This window comes from Macrosteles quadrilineatus, unplaced genomic scaffold, assembly GCF_028750875.1.
Source record: "Macrosteles quadrilineatus isolate MER2022 unplaced genomic scaffold, UCM_ALF_1.0 Scaffold_5__1_contigs__length_97177068, whole genome shotgun sequence".
In the NCBI taxonomy this organism is placed as follows: domain Eukaryota; kingdom Metazoa; phylum Arthropoda; class Insecta; order Hemiptera; family Cicadellidae; genus Macrosteles; species Macrosteles quadrilineatus.
The window spans coordinates 66,928,860-66,945,642 of NW_026542598.1; the positions used below are offsets into that span (position 1 = coordinate 66,928,860).

At 31.7% G+C, this 16,783-nt stretch overlaps 1 protein-coding gene across 2 annotated transcripts; it reads left to right on the forward strand.

Moving 5' to 3' along the window:
- Positions 1-4,822: 4,822 nt before the first annotated feature.
- On the forward strand, positions 4,823-15,609 carry LOC128993823 (low-density lipoprotein receptor-related protein 1B-like). 2 transcript variants are annotated; one of them, XM_054417871.1, is made up of 10 exons: positions 4,823-4,893; positions 7,038-7,110; positions 7,881-8,125; positions 8,853-8,924; positions 9,604-9,792; positions 10,838-11,021; positions 12,482-12,721; positions 13,925-14,155; positions 14,849-14,990; positions 15,464-15,609. In XM_054417871.1, exons 1-10 carry the CDS (start codon positions 4,842-4,844, stop codon positions 15,515-15,517), a joined length of 1,482 nt encoding a protein of 493 aa, XP_054273846.1. In that variant the 5' UTR covers positions 4,823-4,841; the 3' UTR covers positions 15,518-15,609. The 2 variants fall into 2 exon arrangements, with proteins under 2 accessions (XP_054273846.1, XP_054273847.1); XM_054417872.1 differs by lacking the exon at positions 8,853-8,924.
- Positions 15,610-16,783: the final 1,174 nt, after the last annotated feature.

The window sequence follows — 16,783 nt, forward strand, 5'->3', positions numbered from 1 at the left end:
TACGTACAAGAGACTTACACACATTTCATATAGTTATTTTCATTTTAAAACATAGTTAATTATACTAAAACATCTTTTGCACTATAAGATATGCTTTAAGACAAATATTGTTATACTTATTATGTTTACAAAATTTTCAATTTAAAAACTTTTGTCTACGATTGTAGATATTAACATTAGATTTAACGTGCATATATACATTGCAGCTACTGTATAAGGTGATAGACTGTTTTACATCCTTTAATCGTTACATCCTTAAAGGTACTTTAAGGACAACAAACAACATAATTGAAAACAGGATTTTAAATGGACCAAATAAACTAATAATTTTGTATTAGTTCTGTATGAAATGTTATTTACATACAGTTTAACATTTTAACTTTGGCCAACTTAAAATGTACGAGTAAATTTGAACAATTATAATCCCCAGGGGATATTTTAAGTCTTCTAATATCAGCTTATAATATGGGGAGTTTTAGTAGGTTCATTCTATCTCGTGGAAATTCGTGGTTCCATCTCTCAAATCAGATAAAATAAAAGATTAAATTCAAATATATATACACTATGGTTGGATTTAAAATCGGCTTACTACAAATATTTAAGTATTCTTCATAAGAATAACGTGGAAACTTTTTATTTATAGTCTTTTGTAAATTTATTCGTAAATATATAGAGTAAAAAAAACACATCAGGATATTAAATAATTTGTTTTCTAAGCTCTACAGGATGCTAAAATGATGGAAAAAAAATTGGAACCCCCGTTTTACCATAAAAACCCCTATTAATAAACTCCGTTTTCTTGGTACGATCATGGTGGTTCGTGAGCTCTTTCAAATAAACGTAATTTTACACGTTTACATCTGTATTGTACCAGATTACATCTAAATCGGATGATATTTCAATGGTATTTTTGGTCTCTGGGGACATGAAGATGACAAAGTAAATCGGTCACAAGCATAGGAATTACTATGAAACTTACGGTAATAGCCTAGTTATTCAATCCAGAATATAAAAGAAAATCTACTATAACCAATCGGTAAAAAAATCGTTTGATAAAAATAATAGTAAGTACTTCAATATGGGGGGAAAATAATTATCTGTAAAAAGTATATAAAATCATAGAAGTTAATACAATCAATATGTAAATTACTAGGTTTCATGGTTTAAATTGATATTCACTCGCATGACAGACCCAATCATACACGTGGTGATGCAAATTGTCTGTGACTGACAACACGTCTAACTCAAACTTGTTATGCATTACATTAGCACAGAATGTCAAACTTTAGATTAAAGTACGCTCTAAAATAAGTTGTTTATAAAGTTGTCATTTTTAAACTTCGACAACGTAATAGAATGAGTTCGTGAATTTTATTGAAAACTTCTTTTCATTCGTGAACATAATACACTTTCCAGGATTTTTTAACTGCTTAGGATGATAAAACGTAATAAATATTTGTGGCTTGTTATTAAAACAAGGAATTAAACATGAAACAAAATATCTCTTACAGTTTCCATTATGTAAATTATTTTGCTTGTAAATTCACGAATCCTAAAGAAACGCTTTTGAAGATCAAATGTCTTTAAATTTACACCTCCAAGTTATCCCTAAATTATGCGAGAAAAGCGTTTTCTATCATCCAATATTGAGACGTTGCCTGTGTCACATTCCTTCCAAGATATTACACCGTTCTTTTGGCTAAAGATTATTTACTGTGCCACCTTATAAAACTTCACTCACGTCTAGTGGTAAAGCGTAGGGTCACGATTTTGGAGGTCCCGGGCTCAAATCTTGTTATTTTGAACTACTTTTAGCTGTATGAAAGACTTTAAAACCCATGATAAAATATCTACAAGAATAACAGGTAGTTACCATTTTAATAGATACATTTTGAAAGGTTGCGATAGTTATTCATATTTTACAAGGCCAGAACCTTCGTAGCATTGGACTTTCTAGTAGAACACCTTCTTAGTAAAGATGGTGTTTCTAATACTTTTATGAGTAGAAGGTGTGATTATTGAAGGTGTTTTTGACTCAGTCTCCTTATACACGATGGGTTAATGTTTAAAAACATCGCTTAAAAAGTAGATCCACGTTTTTTATCAATACTGTCTCAGCAAATTTAAAATAGTTTTAAGCCACTTGAAACCGTGGTTTTCTAGGCTGGATAAGATAAGTTAGATAAGATCAATTTTTTGAAATGATCGGGTTATCTGATGGCTACTAGCTAAACAAGAAGGACTTACATCGTAGCAGCAGTGAGTTCAGTTGGCAAAAATAGAATCGTTAGCACTTTTTCTTGAATGCTGTACCTTTTTACATTATGCCATTGGCTTTATCGGACAAGTAACCCTATTGGCTGGCTGATAAAACCGCTACACACACTGGGATACACTAGATACACTGGGTTCCCATATGTATCAAGTATTGTTGTATACATAGTAGATTTTAAACATAAGATAGAATTATCTCAAACCCTCCACACCGAAAATGTACTTTTTTCATCAGTATTGCTGTCTAAAAAAAGTGTTGGTTTATCAACTGACTCTAGAAAAATCGAAAGAGTAATATAAAGAAAAACGAAGTCCTTGGTGTATCATTACTACAGAACACGTGTTTTTCATGATACTTAAGCAGTATCTCGGGCTGTTTTGAGAGTATTCGAGTGTATTATTGGGACGTGTTTGTGTGGAGAAGCTTGTCCTATCTATCTTGCCCTGCGGGTCGTCCACTGCTTGTCGTTCTGTTTATAGTCTTGCAATTGTCTCGTCTTTGTTTTCCTAAAAGATTTACTAAAGTTTCACCGACGTTTACTGTGTTTTCAATAGAATTCAAACGATACATTCAAGTAAAAGAAAACTTGGGGTTATTAAGTATATAAAATAGAGTTATAGACTATTGTAAATTAATTCAAATATTGTGTGAAAACAAAATGGAAGTAGATAAACGAAATTTTAATTGATATCCAAACCATCTGTATAAACGAATCAGAAAGAGTCTAGACAATCAAGGTAACAACAAAAATATCTTACCAATACTATTCAATAAATATATGTAAGGAACATGTTAATATACATATTAGTGACAAGACTAGTTTTCCAGTTTACTAATATTATAAATGTGAAAGTTTAGATGTGAATAATAGGCCTACACAAAACATAAATTTGTAAAATAAAACTCTAGATTTTGGAAAGCAGCAGTTTGTGACTGGCTCCCTTATTGGGTTTTTAAGTTTTAGTTTTAGATATATTTAATTATAATATTTTTTTAATACACAACTACCCAAATGGAAATTAATTAAAGTCTTAAGAGGTAATATAATTCGATTGTGAAGAGTTTTTGTAACAAAAAGCAAAGAATTACACAGTAATAAGAAATATTTACATACATTTTACTAAATAATTTCCAAAGAGATAAACAGATTTTAAAATCTTACAAACTGTTCAAAGACTTCAATATAAAAACCATCGAATTCAATAAATTGTGAAACGTTTTTATTTAGTCACATCTGCAATCCGCACTTCATCTCAACTTTGTAAAAAGTTTGACAGCAATATCTTTCAATATCAATCTTTTAAACATAATATTCAATGGCATAACCACATATTCATGTTTATTATTTTGTTTCTTTCACTAGACACCCGTAGAAGCAACGAGCTTTTAAATATTTTGTCAAAAGGTATTTGTATTTGTTGTTGCTTCTTTAATGTTTAATGCAGCACAACAAATCATACAGGTATAAAAATTAGAATCTATTGCTTATTATAATTTTTCAGTATTGTTTACATATGCTGTTTACAGTATGAAGCGTAAATATATGTATAGTATATTTCATCATGTTTAAGTTAACTTTTTTCAACCCGAGATCAAGTTCTACGATAGAGGCGAAGCCGAGGTTGGAAAATGAGTGAGTGTTGAAAAGACAGTTTTTGCCTGTGTGTGAATTTTTGTCATATTGCATCATCAGTTTACAAACTAAGCTATAAAACGAAACTATTTTTTAAATTTAAAGATAACCTATGAAAACGACTACCAGCTTCTTATTTTTAATTCTGTTCATTATATGATTTAAACATTTCTTCATGACGATATTTTACATTATACCATTGACATGTCGAACTATTTTTAAGAATGCAACAAGAGCTAAAATCTTCCCCAATGAATAAATCGATAAGTCATGTCGATCCATTCGATTGCTACATTTGACATCAACAACTGTTTACAACAGCATATTTTTACTCCGACGGGGTAGAAAGGCATTTTACTCCCTACAGAGTAATCGTGCTACCGCAAGGCATGTATAAAAATAGGCTGTTTCTGAGCAGTATGACGAAAAGGCAAGTGTACAATCTTAAGAATATTAGTCCTTATCAACAGTTTTTTTTTTTTTTTTTTTTTTTTTTTTAAGTGGCTGGATTTTTTCAGTTTATAGACGTACAGTACATTCATAGTTTAGATCCGCCATATTTTATGTTGGCAAGACTCAAAAATAACAATAGTTTTCAAAATAAAATATGATGCAACAATTTGAAAAATAATTAATATGCGTGCGTCCAGGTGTTATTCCAACTAATGCAATGAGATTGATCAGCATATTGTGAATATCCAACGATCACATAAGACCAATAAATATCGAATGCTGGATATTCAGCTACCAAATACACATCAGAAGAGGAAAGCTAGCTCGGGTAAATATTCTTGTCCAAAATCAAGGTCAAGTTCAAACCACAGTCATTCACGTAAATACAAGGAAGACTCAGTGTGGGAGGCCAACCAGTTCTCTCCCCTTCCACAAACAAAGCGTTCTCCTCAGTAGGAAAACAGTTATCGTAGATTTGCGATGGGATCGAGATATAGTGATTGTGTTGTGATTATCTGGGTAGCAACATTTGGTATGTATTTCTATTTCGTGTGTTCTAACTTCGTAATTTTGTATTTGTCATAATTCAGATAGTGTTGAGTTCAAAAAAGAAAAAACCTGTATCAACTAAATGTAAATTTCACTACTACAAAAAAAAATATATATTATAGTTAAAAGTGACAATTAGGGTAAATTGGATTAATTTTCGTAGAGAACTATTCTTCATCAAATAAGGTAAATATCTTTCTTACTATGTACAGTAAACCTACAGCTTAAGGAGAGCTACAAACAACCAGTTGATTGTTAGGATTTGAACAATGCACTCGACCTCCATGAACATCTAAGCAGTAGGAACTCGATGTTCCATTAAGAAGTGTGTTGCTAGTTTGTATAGTTGTATGCATACTAAGAACGGTATGCGCCCAATGTCTATACCCGCAATGTATAGTTTATACAGGGTGTCCCGTAACTCTCTGGACACTTGTATATACCATTATTCCTTAGGTCAAGACAAACACATTTCACCATAGGAGCAAGGGTCTGTGGTGTCTAGTTTACCGACTGTCGGTATTTATGTGTTTTTTACAAAAAAAACTAATAACTCCTAAACGGTTTGAGATACAGCTGTGATATTTTGCCAAAATGTTTATCTTTTTAAGACCTATTATCATTAGAAATTATACTAAAAAATCATTAACCGTTTTAAAATGGCGGCCATTTAAAATATCTGATGCCAATTTTCACAAAATCCGTTAACTTTACAAACAAATTGCAAGAGATAAAAAGTTTGTAAATTTGATGTAGTTTTCAATGATACATTATTTGTTTAGATTAGATAAATAATAACAGAGAAACGTGTTGTTTTCGTAATGTATGACCACTTTTCTCCATTTAAACAATGCTAATACTCCTTTTACGTTGTTTAACATTGTTTAAATGGAGAAAAGTGGTCATACATTACGAAAACAACACGTTTCTCTGTTATTATCTATCCAATCTTAACAAATAAGTTATTGTTGAAAACTAAATAAAATTTACAAACTTTTTTGTCTCTTGCAAGTTTTTTGTAAAGAAGAAATTTGGCAGCAAATATTTAAAATGGCCGCCATTTTTAAACTGTTAATGATTTTTTAGTATAATTTCTAACGATAATAGGTCTTAATATGATAAACATTTTTGTGAAATATCAAAGCTGCATCTCAAACCGTTTAGGAGTTATTAGTGTTTTTGTAAAAAACACATAAATGCCGACAGTTGGTAAACTAGACACCACAGACCCATGTTCCTATGGTGAAATGTGTTTGTCTTGACCTAAGCAATAACGCTATATACATGTGTCCAGAGAGTTACGAGACACCCTGTATAGTATAGTATAGTTTGTTTTACAATATCTTAAAGAAATAAAAACTAATATTACTCGTGGTAAAAAATTATTATTCAATAAATAATGATTTTTTATTTAAATGCTTATGTAATGACAAATTTTACCATATACTGTAGATATATTTTTTCCACAATAATTTATGGAGTGTGCTTGATATGTTTTCAGACGTTTTATAATGGTTATGTTAAAGGTAGGAGAGAACCATCCTGTATAATATATAATGTCCTATGTAATAATGTTTACTTATTTCCTTCCAAAGAACGTAAATTAACTTATGTGCTACAAAGAGCTACAGCAAAATATGTTGGTAGATCACACTGATCAATCACCGTGTGATCCAAAAAGAAGAGTTCATCCTTCACTCATTGATTTCCTTTCAATTTAAACTTATATAGTCGACTCTGGTCTTTTTTAGAACTTAGTTTAAAACTATTCTAATTCTTTAATCGTAATTTTTTTACATCAATACTTCTTAGTCTACATCATTCTAACAATTTTATAACTGGGGCAAAAATAAATATTTCTCGATAGCTATGAGACGCGTAAGAAATCTTATTCTTTCTTTTTAATATCATATTTTGACTCTTTGGACGTTAAAGTAATACAAAAGCGATTCTTAAAGTTCAAAATATACAATTAAAATAGACAAAGTCAATTAATTACTAATTATTTTGTTTTTGTGTAAATTGTAATAACTAACCCCAAAAACCATGATATTCTGAATGAAAATAAAGTAGTGTTTTTAAGTATTAATTTTTCCAAATGTTGTACTCAATATTTTTTCATTTCAGTCTTAACAGATTTATGCTGGGCCAAACGGGTTCTTGATACAGAAGAGAATTTATTCTTTAGAAGAAAAAGAACGTAAGTGCAAGTATTAAGTATATTGATTAGGTCGCCCACAGTCTTATGACAAAAATAAGAGATAAATTTGTACGTAGCAATTAATTAGAAAAACTCATTCAGGGTCGACCAAACGCAAGTGCTAGTATTGCGTATATACAGGGTGGCTGAAAAGTCTGTACCTAATTTTAAATGTTCATCACTAAACCCGATATGGTTTTCGTAGCTCGTATTGTCAGCTGATAGAAGCTAATTTGATGCCATTGTTGATAGTTCGTATTGTAAACTGATTGAAGCTTTTAAGTCTGCTATTATAGCTGGTGTTTAAGTATTGAGGATGGACAAACATTGCCTCGCGATATGAAGTGTAGCAGTCTATTGTACAGGTCTATGTGTGGTGGAGAGTACAGAATGAATAAATGCCTCTCTTAATGCAAGAAAAATAAAAATATCTCATAATAAACTCTTTGAAAGTGGTGGCATGAATAATGAAAATATTGTTCGAGATTTGCTAAATGTAACATTTCTCGATAAATGGATTTGATGAGATAGTCCACATCTGGCCTGCGCGTAGCCAGACCTTACATTCAAATTCACATACTTACGCCCAATCTCCAATCACGAATTTATTCTATAGTAATTACATAGTAGTTTCGTAATTTGCTAATCATGTTATCTACTGCTACCCAAAGCTTACACACGTTTCTAAGATCAATAAAGCGATTTTTGTACCACTAAAGTGAACATTTAAAAGCAAAAAGGAAACACAACTGGAATTATAATTTTTCCAGTACCAGCTCCAGAGACGACGGGTGTGTTCTACCCCCACCTCTGGAGAACGGGAAGTTCTACCCTAGTGCCAGGAGATGTTCGCCTGAAGACCTCGCCCCAGCCTGTCAGATGATCCCCGGTACTCCTGTACCTGAAAACTGGGTCATCTTCTTCTACTGTGACTCCGGCTTCACCCTAAACACTACAAAGCCTGTGTCTGTGTGTGTGAAGGGCCGTTGGACCCCACCGCTGCCTGTGTGTGAAGGTCACTAAAGCTTTACTGAGTTCAGATTTTAATAAGTACAATCTGACAACCATTGCGTTTACATTGTTTACAATATTCCTGCTGGTAGCCATGAACTACTTCTACGAATGTCCCTGAGGCAGTTTAGAAGTACGTTTGGAGTGTTGGTATTTTACTATTCCACATTCAATAATATTTAGTATTTGACCTTCTTAGACGAGTAATATGCAGGTAATAATGTTAATATGTTAATGTTAATAATGGTAATATGAGTAATAATGTTAACTATCACGTAGCAGAACTGAAGAACAACTGAAGCAGGGTCGTACTTATTGTTTTTTAGAACTCATGATGTTTAAGTTGTTTTAATACTCTCATATTCATGACATAAATAACGAAGAATTCTTTGTTAACGTTCTTCAAACAATACTGATTTAATGATTTTTTTTTCACTGATGAACATTTAGCTTATAATTCCTAACAATCTGCATCTGTTATATTTTATAAAAACCCTGATCTGATGGAGCATTATATTCAACATTTTCCATTCTCATTGTCATTTTTCGAATTTCATATATTTTTAGTTTTATTATATATTTTGCTGTTCTTAAAATCCATAACACTTAAAAATCCAACTATAGTCTCTTACTTTTTATATAATTAAGTGTAGATAACGGTTTTTGAGTCTTAAGCTTTTCTAACGCATAACCGTTATAACATTGTTAAAATGGAGGAAAATATTTTCCAGATCACACAGCAATAACGTTAGACGGCCTTGAATCTGAAGATGTTCATGCGGGGCCGCTCCTCTTGACCTCAGGTTCATATGCAACTGTTTTAAGAAAATTTTGTAAAAAAAAAATGACGTGTAGTATGATTTATTGTTTTCTTAATAACTTTAATAACAGATTTTAAATTTGGTGGTGGCATTTGTTTGCTTTTTGTGGGTCTGGGAGAATAAAATAACTAATTTGTCTCAAGGGAATCAAAATTGCGTGAACCCTTAACTAAAAATACCTTTAAAAACCATACAATTGTTTTCATTATCATTTAACATTTATTTAATATGTAAAATACCTTTTGTATTCGTACTTAGCATATCAATATGATCAAAAAATGCTTATGGTGTAGAAGGAAAAACCCAAATACGTACCGCCTATCGCATTTTTATAAAACAATGAAAGAGTGGCTTGAATATTTTTTTATCATGTTACCTAGAGTCAGAAAGGTATTTTATATTCTCGAAAAAATACAAAAAACCTCATTATATTGTGTATAAATGTTCTGTTAAACTAAAAACATACTCTACTGCTCAAAAATAATCTGAGTTTAATCTGTGCCTCCCAAGCTTAAAAGCCTCTCTCGAGAAGTCTATACTTTTAATTACCTTATTACTGTCACAGCCGTCAAAGTGCAACCTTGCGTTTTACCTTACATATAAATACAAAACGAATTGTAGATGCAGCAATACATATTGATTTAAAATCTCAATGTTGCAGTGGGCGCGGCCGAGTGTTCCAGCCATGACAATTGTCCCGGTGACAAGACCTGTATCGTGGGCAAGTGTTCAGACTCCTGTGATGGTCTTTGTGGGCCCAACACCGAGTGTGAAGTGACGTCACACAGGCCGCTGTGTAACTGCAAGAAGAACTACGTGGGGAACCCGTTCAAAGGATGTATACTTGGAGGTACCGTGATTTCGTCTCAGTTTTTAGTTGGATGAGCTTTGTTCATAGTATTCCTATGAGGATGCACATTATCGAAAAAAAATATTGAGTTACTTGTTGTTCAAGTAAATACCTATATAATTTTTTTGATAAAAGTGACTAGACGAAATGGTTTATTTACTTCATGAGCACGTTTGCTGATGTGCGCCTCGACCATTGTACAGGTTTTCATGGTTTATCATTGCCGTTTTTTGTGCCTGTACGAAATTATATCATTGTGTCATTGCAGAGAGATTGTCAGGTAAGAGTATGGATTCATAAAGCTTACTCTAAAGTAGGTTTTTGTTATAAAATAGTAAGTTGAAGGCTGGTCTAAGAAGTCGTATGATGGATATAAGGATGTTATAGGGTAAAATAATTTATTATTAAGATAGTACATGTTTTATAGCTCACAAATCAACAACTGTAAGACTGTTAGAGAATGTTGCACTTTGTTACTCCAACAAAACAATTAAACACATAGTGGAAGCTAAGAAAGTTAGTTGACAAAAGGTCCCCTTTATTTTCACAGATATAAAAAATAGTAGGACTACAGATACATGCTATAGGGGTTCCAGTATTTTTATAGTTTCTTCTTTATACAAACCAGAGTTTCATCATAGATCAAACATAAGCCTACTCCCTTAGTAGATTTATCATCCTTATGGAACAGCTGAAGCCAATTTTATTGTTAGTTCTGTCCGGTGCACTGTTGAGGTCATGTTTTGTTTGCAAATTTGTTTTTAGTTATTTAAGTAATTTAAAACCTCCTTTAGCCAAATAAATGATCTAATCATAAACAATAACTCGTACCCTAGTTATAAAACCAAACAGTAAAGGACAAATGATAAAATTAACTGAAAATAATATAAAGAAAATTTCGTCCACACTAACGCCTGGTGTGACATGAGCTATTCAAGAAAAACGAGCTTCAAAATTTACAATGGGACGAGTAGTCTACTTGTGCTGGTTACTCAATGGTTTCATTCTATCTTTTTCGTAATTATTGTTATTTTGATCTTTGCAGACCCCGTTCCAGTGACTCTTCTGTTAACACAGTCTTCCCAAGTGTCACTGCTTGATCTGGAAAGACAAAAGATAGTATCAGTACTACACTATACACAGGGAAACTCTAAAGGAAACTCTCCAAGCGTTACTTACCATTATCGCAAAAAATACATCTACTACACTGGCACTAATCAGATATACAGGTAAATGAAAGATAATTTAGATCCAGAACTCGTATGAAATCAATATTTCAGATAATAACATGGATTGTGTGTTTTTATACCTTTACAGTTATTACAGACCTGATATTTCCGTACATGGAACTGAACTAACTACTTCCACCTTTTTACAAGTCAACAGATAACAGTAGGCATATGCAGAAAAAGCATAAGCTACTAAGGAAATATTCAAAGCAATTCGTTTCCATAGCCTTTGGATATGGATAAAATAATTGTATCCAAAGTCAGAAGAAAGCACCAACCTCTTAAAAAACTAACACAATAAAATGTATTAACCAAATTAAATATAGAAACAAATATGAGAATAGTTAATTTCTTTTGCGTTTTTGTGCGTATTTTCAGTGTATTCACATGTACATGGAAAGTTGACTACTTCACGAACCTTTTACTATTCTGGTTTTAGTGAATTTCCCTATAGGGAAGTGGCTATTACCGTAGGTGGCATGGTAAGACCTAAGCCCGGGAGCGATTTACTTTTTCATTTTGATGTCCCCAGAGGCCAAAAACACCATTCGTTCAAATTTATATATATATATATATATATATATAGATGTATATATATGTGTCTGTGAACGCGATAACTTGTGTAATTTTTGTCCGATTTTGATGAAATTTAGTTTAAAGGTGTAAAGCGGGATAAACTTAAATGACTTTGCGAACCAGCATGATCGGACCATGGGAAGAGGGCTTTACGGGGGGTTTTATGGGGTAAAAATTGGTTTTTCTCAGTTTTGACCTTCAAAACACAAAGTTTCCCAATTTCTCTTTAGACCTTTTTAAAGAGCTTAAAAAACAAATAATTTAGTATATAAAATTATTTTTGTACGGTTATTGGTAACGGAGAAAATAAAAAAAAATGTAAATTTAAAATTCCTATGTTATTCTTATGGAGAATATTGTAAAATGTTGTAGTTTGGTATATATATATATATATATATATATATATATATATATATATATATATATAGTAGTATATATAGTAGTATATATAGTAGGGATATATTTTGATCAAACTTGGCAAACTTATTTATTTTGTACTAAGCTATTAATATTTTACTAAAAAACACACTTTATTAGTTTCCTTGTAGCAGCAAACCTATAATACTACTCGACCTATAATGTTATTTAAATATATTTAATTGAAAATCAATTCAGACAAATGGAAATTCGCTTAGTTGTCAGGTTTGCTGCGACGGGGGTATTTTATCTGACTGTAGTGACTCAGGTCTTTCTAGCAGGAAAAAAAATCTTCCTAAAATTTAAGAAACAACTGCACAAACTGTTTAAAATAGGTACTGTACTGTACTATGCCATTTCATACCAGCTAACCTTGTGAACACTTAAAGTAATAAAGTAATATAAAGCCAATAAAGTAATATTATTGGAGTTTGGCAGTTTTATACTATTTCTACTTCATATTTTAGAGACGAGGTGGCTGGCCGTCTTACCAGGACGGGTCCAATAGTAGCTGTGGTCTCATCAGGGGTTGATGCTAATGTGAAGCTAGCAGTGGACTGGGTACATGACAAGCTCTACTGGATGTCCCATACTGCTGAGGTCATAGAGGTCAGTGACCTGGACGGTGGCAACAGGACGACCTTGGTGTCCTCCGGACTGACCTTCAACTGGAACCTAGACAACATTGCTGTTGATCCTTACGCTGGGTAAGCTTTCACTGTCAGTCTTCTTCTGTAGTCTTCTGTCAAAACAAAAACCATCGTTTGCCTTCTCATTTTCAGTGTGTAACAAACATCCCCTATATATGAAAGGAAGATGAAAAGTACTCAAGCTTTATCGTGTGACCACATTTTTGTTTAGTTGATACATAAATTATGCTAGGTTTATCCACACTTTTACCCAACTCTTTATGGACAATGACCATAAAGAGTTGGTTCTAAAGTATTTTAGCTTGTGATTTATTTCCAATACATAGAGTTTAGTTTATTTGCTTCGTGTAGGCGTCTTGTGCCATAGTTTTTAAAATCCCTTAGAAAATATGTCATAATATATCAAATAAGTGTATGGTTTTTAATTTATATTTTATCTAACAAGTTAAGATTTGTAATAAAGGAGGCGTTGACAAAACCGACATTTTCCTCCTTTAAAATCAAAACTTTATTTCTTGGCGTTTAGGAAATTGTCTTGTCACGGAATTCTCCACCAATATTTTAGGGCATTGTTCCTCGGGGATAAACATTTAAATATGATATTTAAATTGTCTGGAAGTCCTTAGTTACTCACACAGCCGCCATTATGTTTTTTTTTCACTTAATAATTCTTTTCTGAAAAATGGATAAACATACGCAAAAATTTCCTTGAACAAGTTACTCTTGTAAAACTTTTGTAAAATCAGTGAGTTTTGTGTTATTTAAGAAACAAAGCAGTAAATGGGTGCAATTTTGCATTTGAATTTGGAAAATTTTCATAATTCTTTTGTAGCTTTGTACAATTGCCATAAATCTGTGTGCAAAGTTTCAATTTCATATGTTTAACCACTTTTTAGAAAAAAAACCTAAGTGAATAAAACGAAATGGTGGCTGTGTGAGTAACTAAGGACCTACGGACAATTTAAATATTACATATGGGTAGGTGTTTCTTACCCAGGAACAATGCTCTAAATTATTGGTAGAGAGTTCCGGGACACCCTGTATTTACAGATAATTGGTGTAGTTCAAAAGGATATTATAGTGTTTATAGGGTTTGTAAAATTAGGTCAGTAAATCATTTTACACATTCATCTTTACACAATTGGTTGTATAAAGCTTACGAATAATCTAACAAATGAGTATTGATAATGACCTAGCATATTCATAGGACACATGTTACATATTTACTGGATCTTTTAAAACGTTCTTCTGATTTTCTAGGCTCCTGTTCTATGTTAGCAACGACTCAATATTTAGGATGAACTTGGATGGTTCCAATAACACTCAAATTAATCTTACCAACGACGGCAAAAGAGGGGTCTATGTCCTGACCTTGGATACCCACAAGAGAAGAATATTCTATACTAGCTGGGACTTGGAGGAGGTGACACCCTACGTCGAGTCATGTGACTATGAAGGCAAAGATGGGAAGGATGTCCCCATTGGGGATAGGTATGAAAACATTTTAATTGTGGTCCGATTCATGGTTTAGTAGCTTCTGAGTAAGATCTTTTGTGACGAAAACAAGTTGACCTACCTTAAGATTATGACTGTTTAAAGTAAAGTTTTTAATATCGTTATTAAAATTGTTGAATATCCTCATTTGTAAAGAACCTTATAATAATAGTCAATTACTTGTATGTATGAAAATTTTGAAATCCTATTGTTTGCTGATTATAAAGAATATAGTGATCAATTCATAGAACTAATGTGAATATTTTAATAGAGACATTATCCTTAACGTTTTTTTTTTTTTTTTTTTTTTGATACGAGGCCTTGATTATTTTCTAGCCACATTTTTTAAAGATAAAATTCCTATTTAATTGTGTTATATAATTTTTTATATGTATTCTATCGTAGGTTCCGTGTGATATGCGTACATATTTCTTTCTAAAAAGAAAATGCATGCAAGTTTACCGTCTGCTTGATAATAAATTTATGTAAATACTAACTAAATTAACACATTCTCCAATAAAGTTCAAAGGGAGGCTAACTTATTGCTCTTTAGAATTGTAAAATTAACTCAAAACATAACCAAGCTCTCAATTAACAGTGCTTCATGATTTATTCAGTTATTTAAAAGCAATAAATTATTTAATTTATACGTTTCTAATACTAATTGCACATTATTTGCTGTTATTTTAGATTTAGTGAAATCCACGCAATAGCAGTATTTAAGGATACTGTGTTTTTCGGCCATTTCAAAAGAGGTCAGTATGACGAAGTGTGGAGTGTGGATCTGTCAAACCCTGTTCCTACACCAGTGCTTGTACAGTCTGTGGATAAGGTAAAGTATATTTCATGTATCAAACTGTAAGAGCGGTTCAGATTTTGGATGAAGATCATATCTAGATTACATAGTTGCAAACCTTTTAGGAATATTGTTTTATCAATTGAAGATATGTATAGGATTTTTCTTGACCAAAAATGTATTTGAAGCGTTAACAAAACTGAGAGGATAACACTTAACTATTCAGTTGTAAAAAACTTTTATTTGATTAAAATACATAACCTACGACTATAACATGAGACAATAATTGGCTAGAATGCCCTGTGGTTATGTGTGAGGTAAAAAAAAGTTTTTGGCTATCTTATTTGACCAAATCTTTTGACCCAAAAGGGAAAAGTGTTTTCTGAAATGTAATATTTAATCCGAACTTTTTATTCAACCAGAATAATATTTATCATATTTTACATTACTTAATATGTTAGTTAATTGAGTGAGCATACAAAACTATTTTACCAAAATAATGTTTTTAGGGATTTCTTGGATTGAACGTGTACCACCCTGACGTCCAAACGGAGCACATGTAATGAAAACTCATAGACCAGGAGGGTTCAGCATTTTAGTTTAATAATAATAATTTTTTTGTAAGATTTATGAAGGAATAAATACAGTATTATTTTGTACTGTTTGTTTACTTATCACACCTTGCGGATTCCTTTTAAATCCTTTGAAATAATTCGTACACAAAAATCTCAGGCTTATATATTAAGAAATGAATATGTATTTGTGTATAAATTTGAATTTAGTTATGATAACTTGCATTTAGTCAATATTGGTATGGTTTTACGTAAAATAAATCTTATCTTAGTAATATTATAAATTTGAAAGTTTGTGTATTTGTTTGTTTGTTTGTTTATAACGATCTAAGTGTATAACGACCACATTGATATGTTGAATTGTTTAGTAAAAAAATTTCAAATTGTTATGTATAATTGATTGTTGAATAAGATGTTTAGCATAGTGACAAAAGTTGTTCTGAAAAGCTGGTGTACCAGAGAAACGCTGAATAAAGACATTTTTATTTATTTATTTATTTATGTTTGAAGTTCAATCACGCATTAACTACTGGATGGATTGGGCTGAAATTTGGCATGATGATAGCCCCCCCATTGCAAACGCAAAGCTCGAGTATAACTGCAATAAGCATTTTATACTTGTATGCTAACTCCATACAAAGGACGGGTACTCTGCTATTATAACGGTTTATATCAAACACAGAATCATTGTGTTGTAATTTAAAAAATTAAAGAACTTTAAAACTTTAAAACAGAATAGTTCATTTGTAGCCAGTGAATAAAAGTTCTTACGAATTCTAAAGAATTCTTACGACCTTTCAATTGTTCTTTTACTCAAATGAATAAAAAGTGCACTCTTAACAGCATATAGAATAATTATGCTTTACAATAATAATTTTATAATAGTTATTATTACAAACTGTTCTAATAACAGTTTATAATAATAATTATGCGTATGAAATAATTTAACTAACTACAACAGTGTCTGGTGTGCATTTACCAGACTCTACATTTGTTAGGCATCAATCACGCATTCAAATCTACTACGAATACGTTACAAGTTATGCTGCATATTTGCTCGTCCAACTCAGTCGATCTCTTACGTGGACTAAAATATGACATGATAAAATTTCAGATGTAGTGGTCAGGTTATTTAGGTATGACAACGTTGTAAATATTTTGTAAGAGTTATTGAAATCTAATATTAGACTATTTTAGATATGTTTAAGAAGGCAAGCAATCTGTACACCTCTCCATCTTTATTTGAAAAGTAAATTA

Excerpts from the sequence above, each read along its gene's own strand:
- LOC128993823 (XM_054417871.1), top strand. The coding sequence starts at position 4,842 with ATGGGATCGAGATATAGTGATTGTGTTGTGATTATCTGGGTAGCAACA. Across the intron at positions 4,894-7,037 it reads TATCTGGGTAGCAACATTTG|TCTTAACAGATTTATGCTGG; the intron begins GTATGTATTTCT and ends TTTTCATTTCAG. Across the intron at positions 12,722-13,924 it reads GCTGTTGATCCTTACGCTGG|GCTCCTGTTCTATGTTAGCA; the intron begins GTAAGCTTTCAC and ends CTGATTTTCTAG.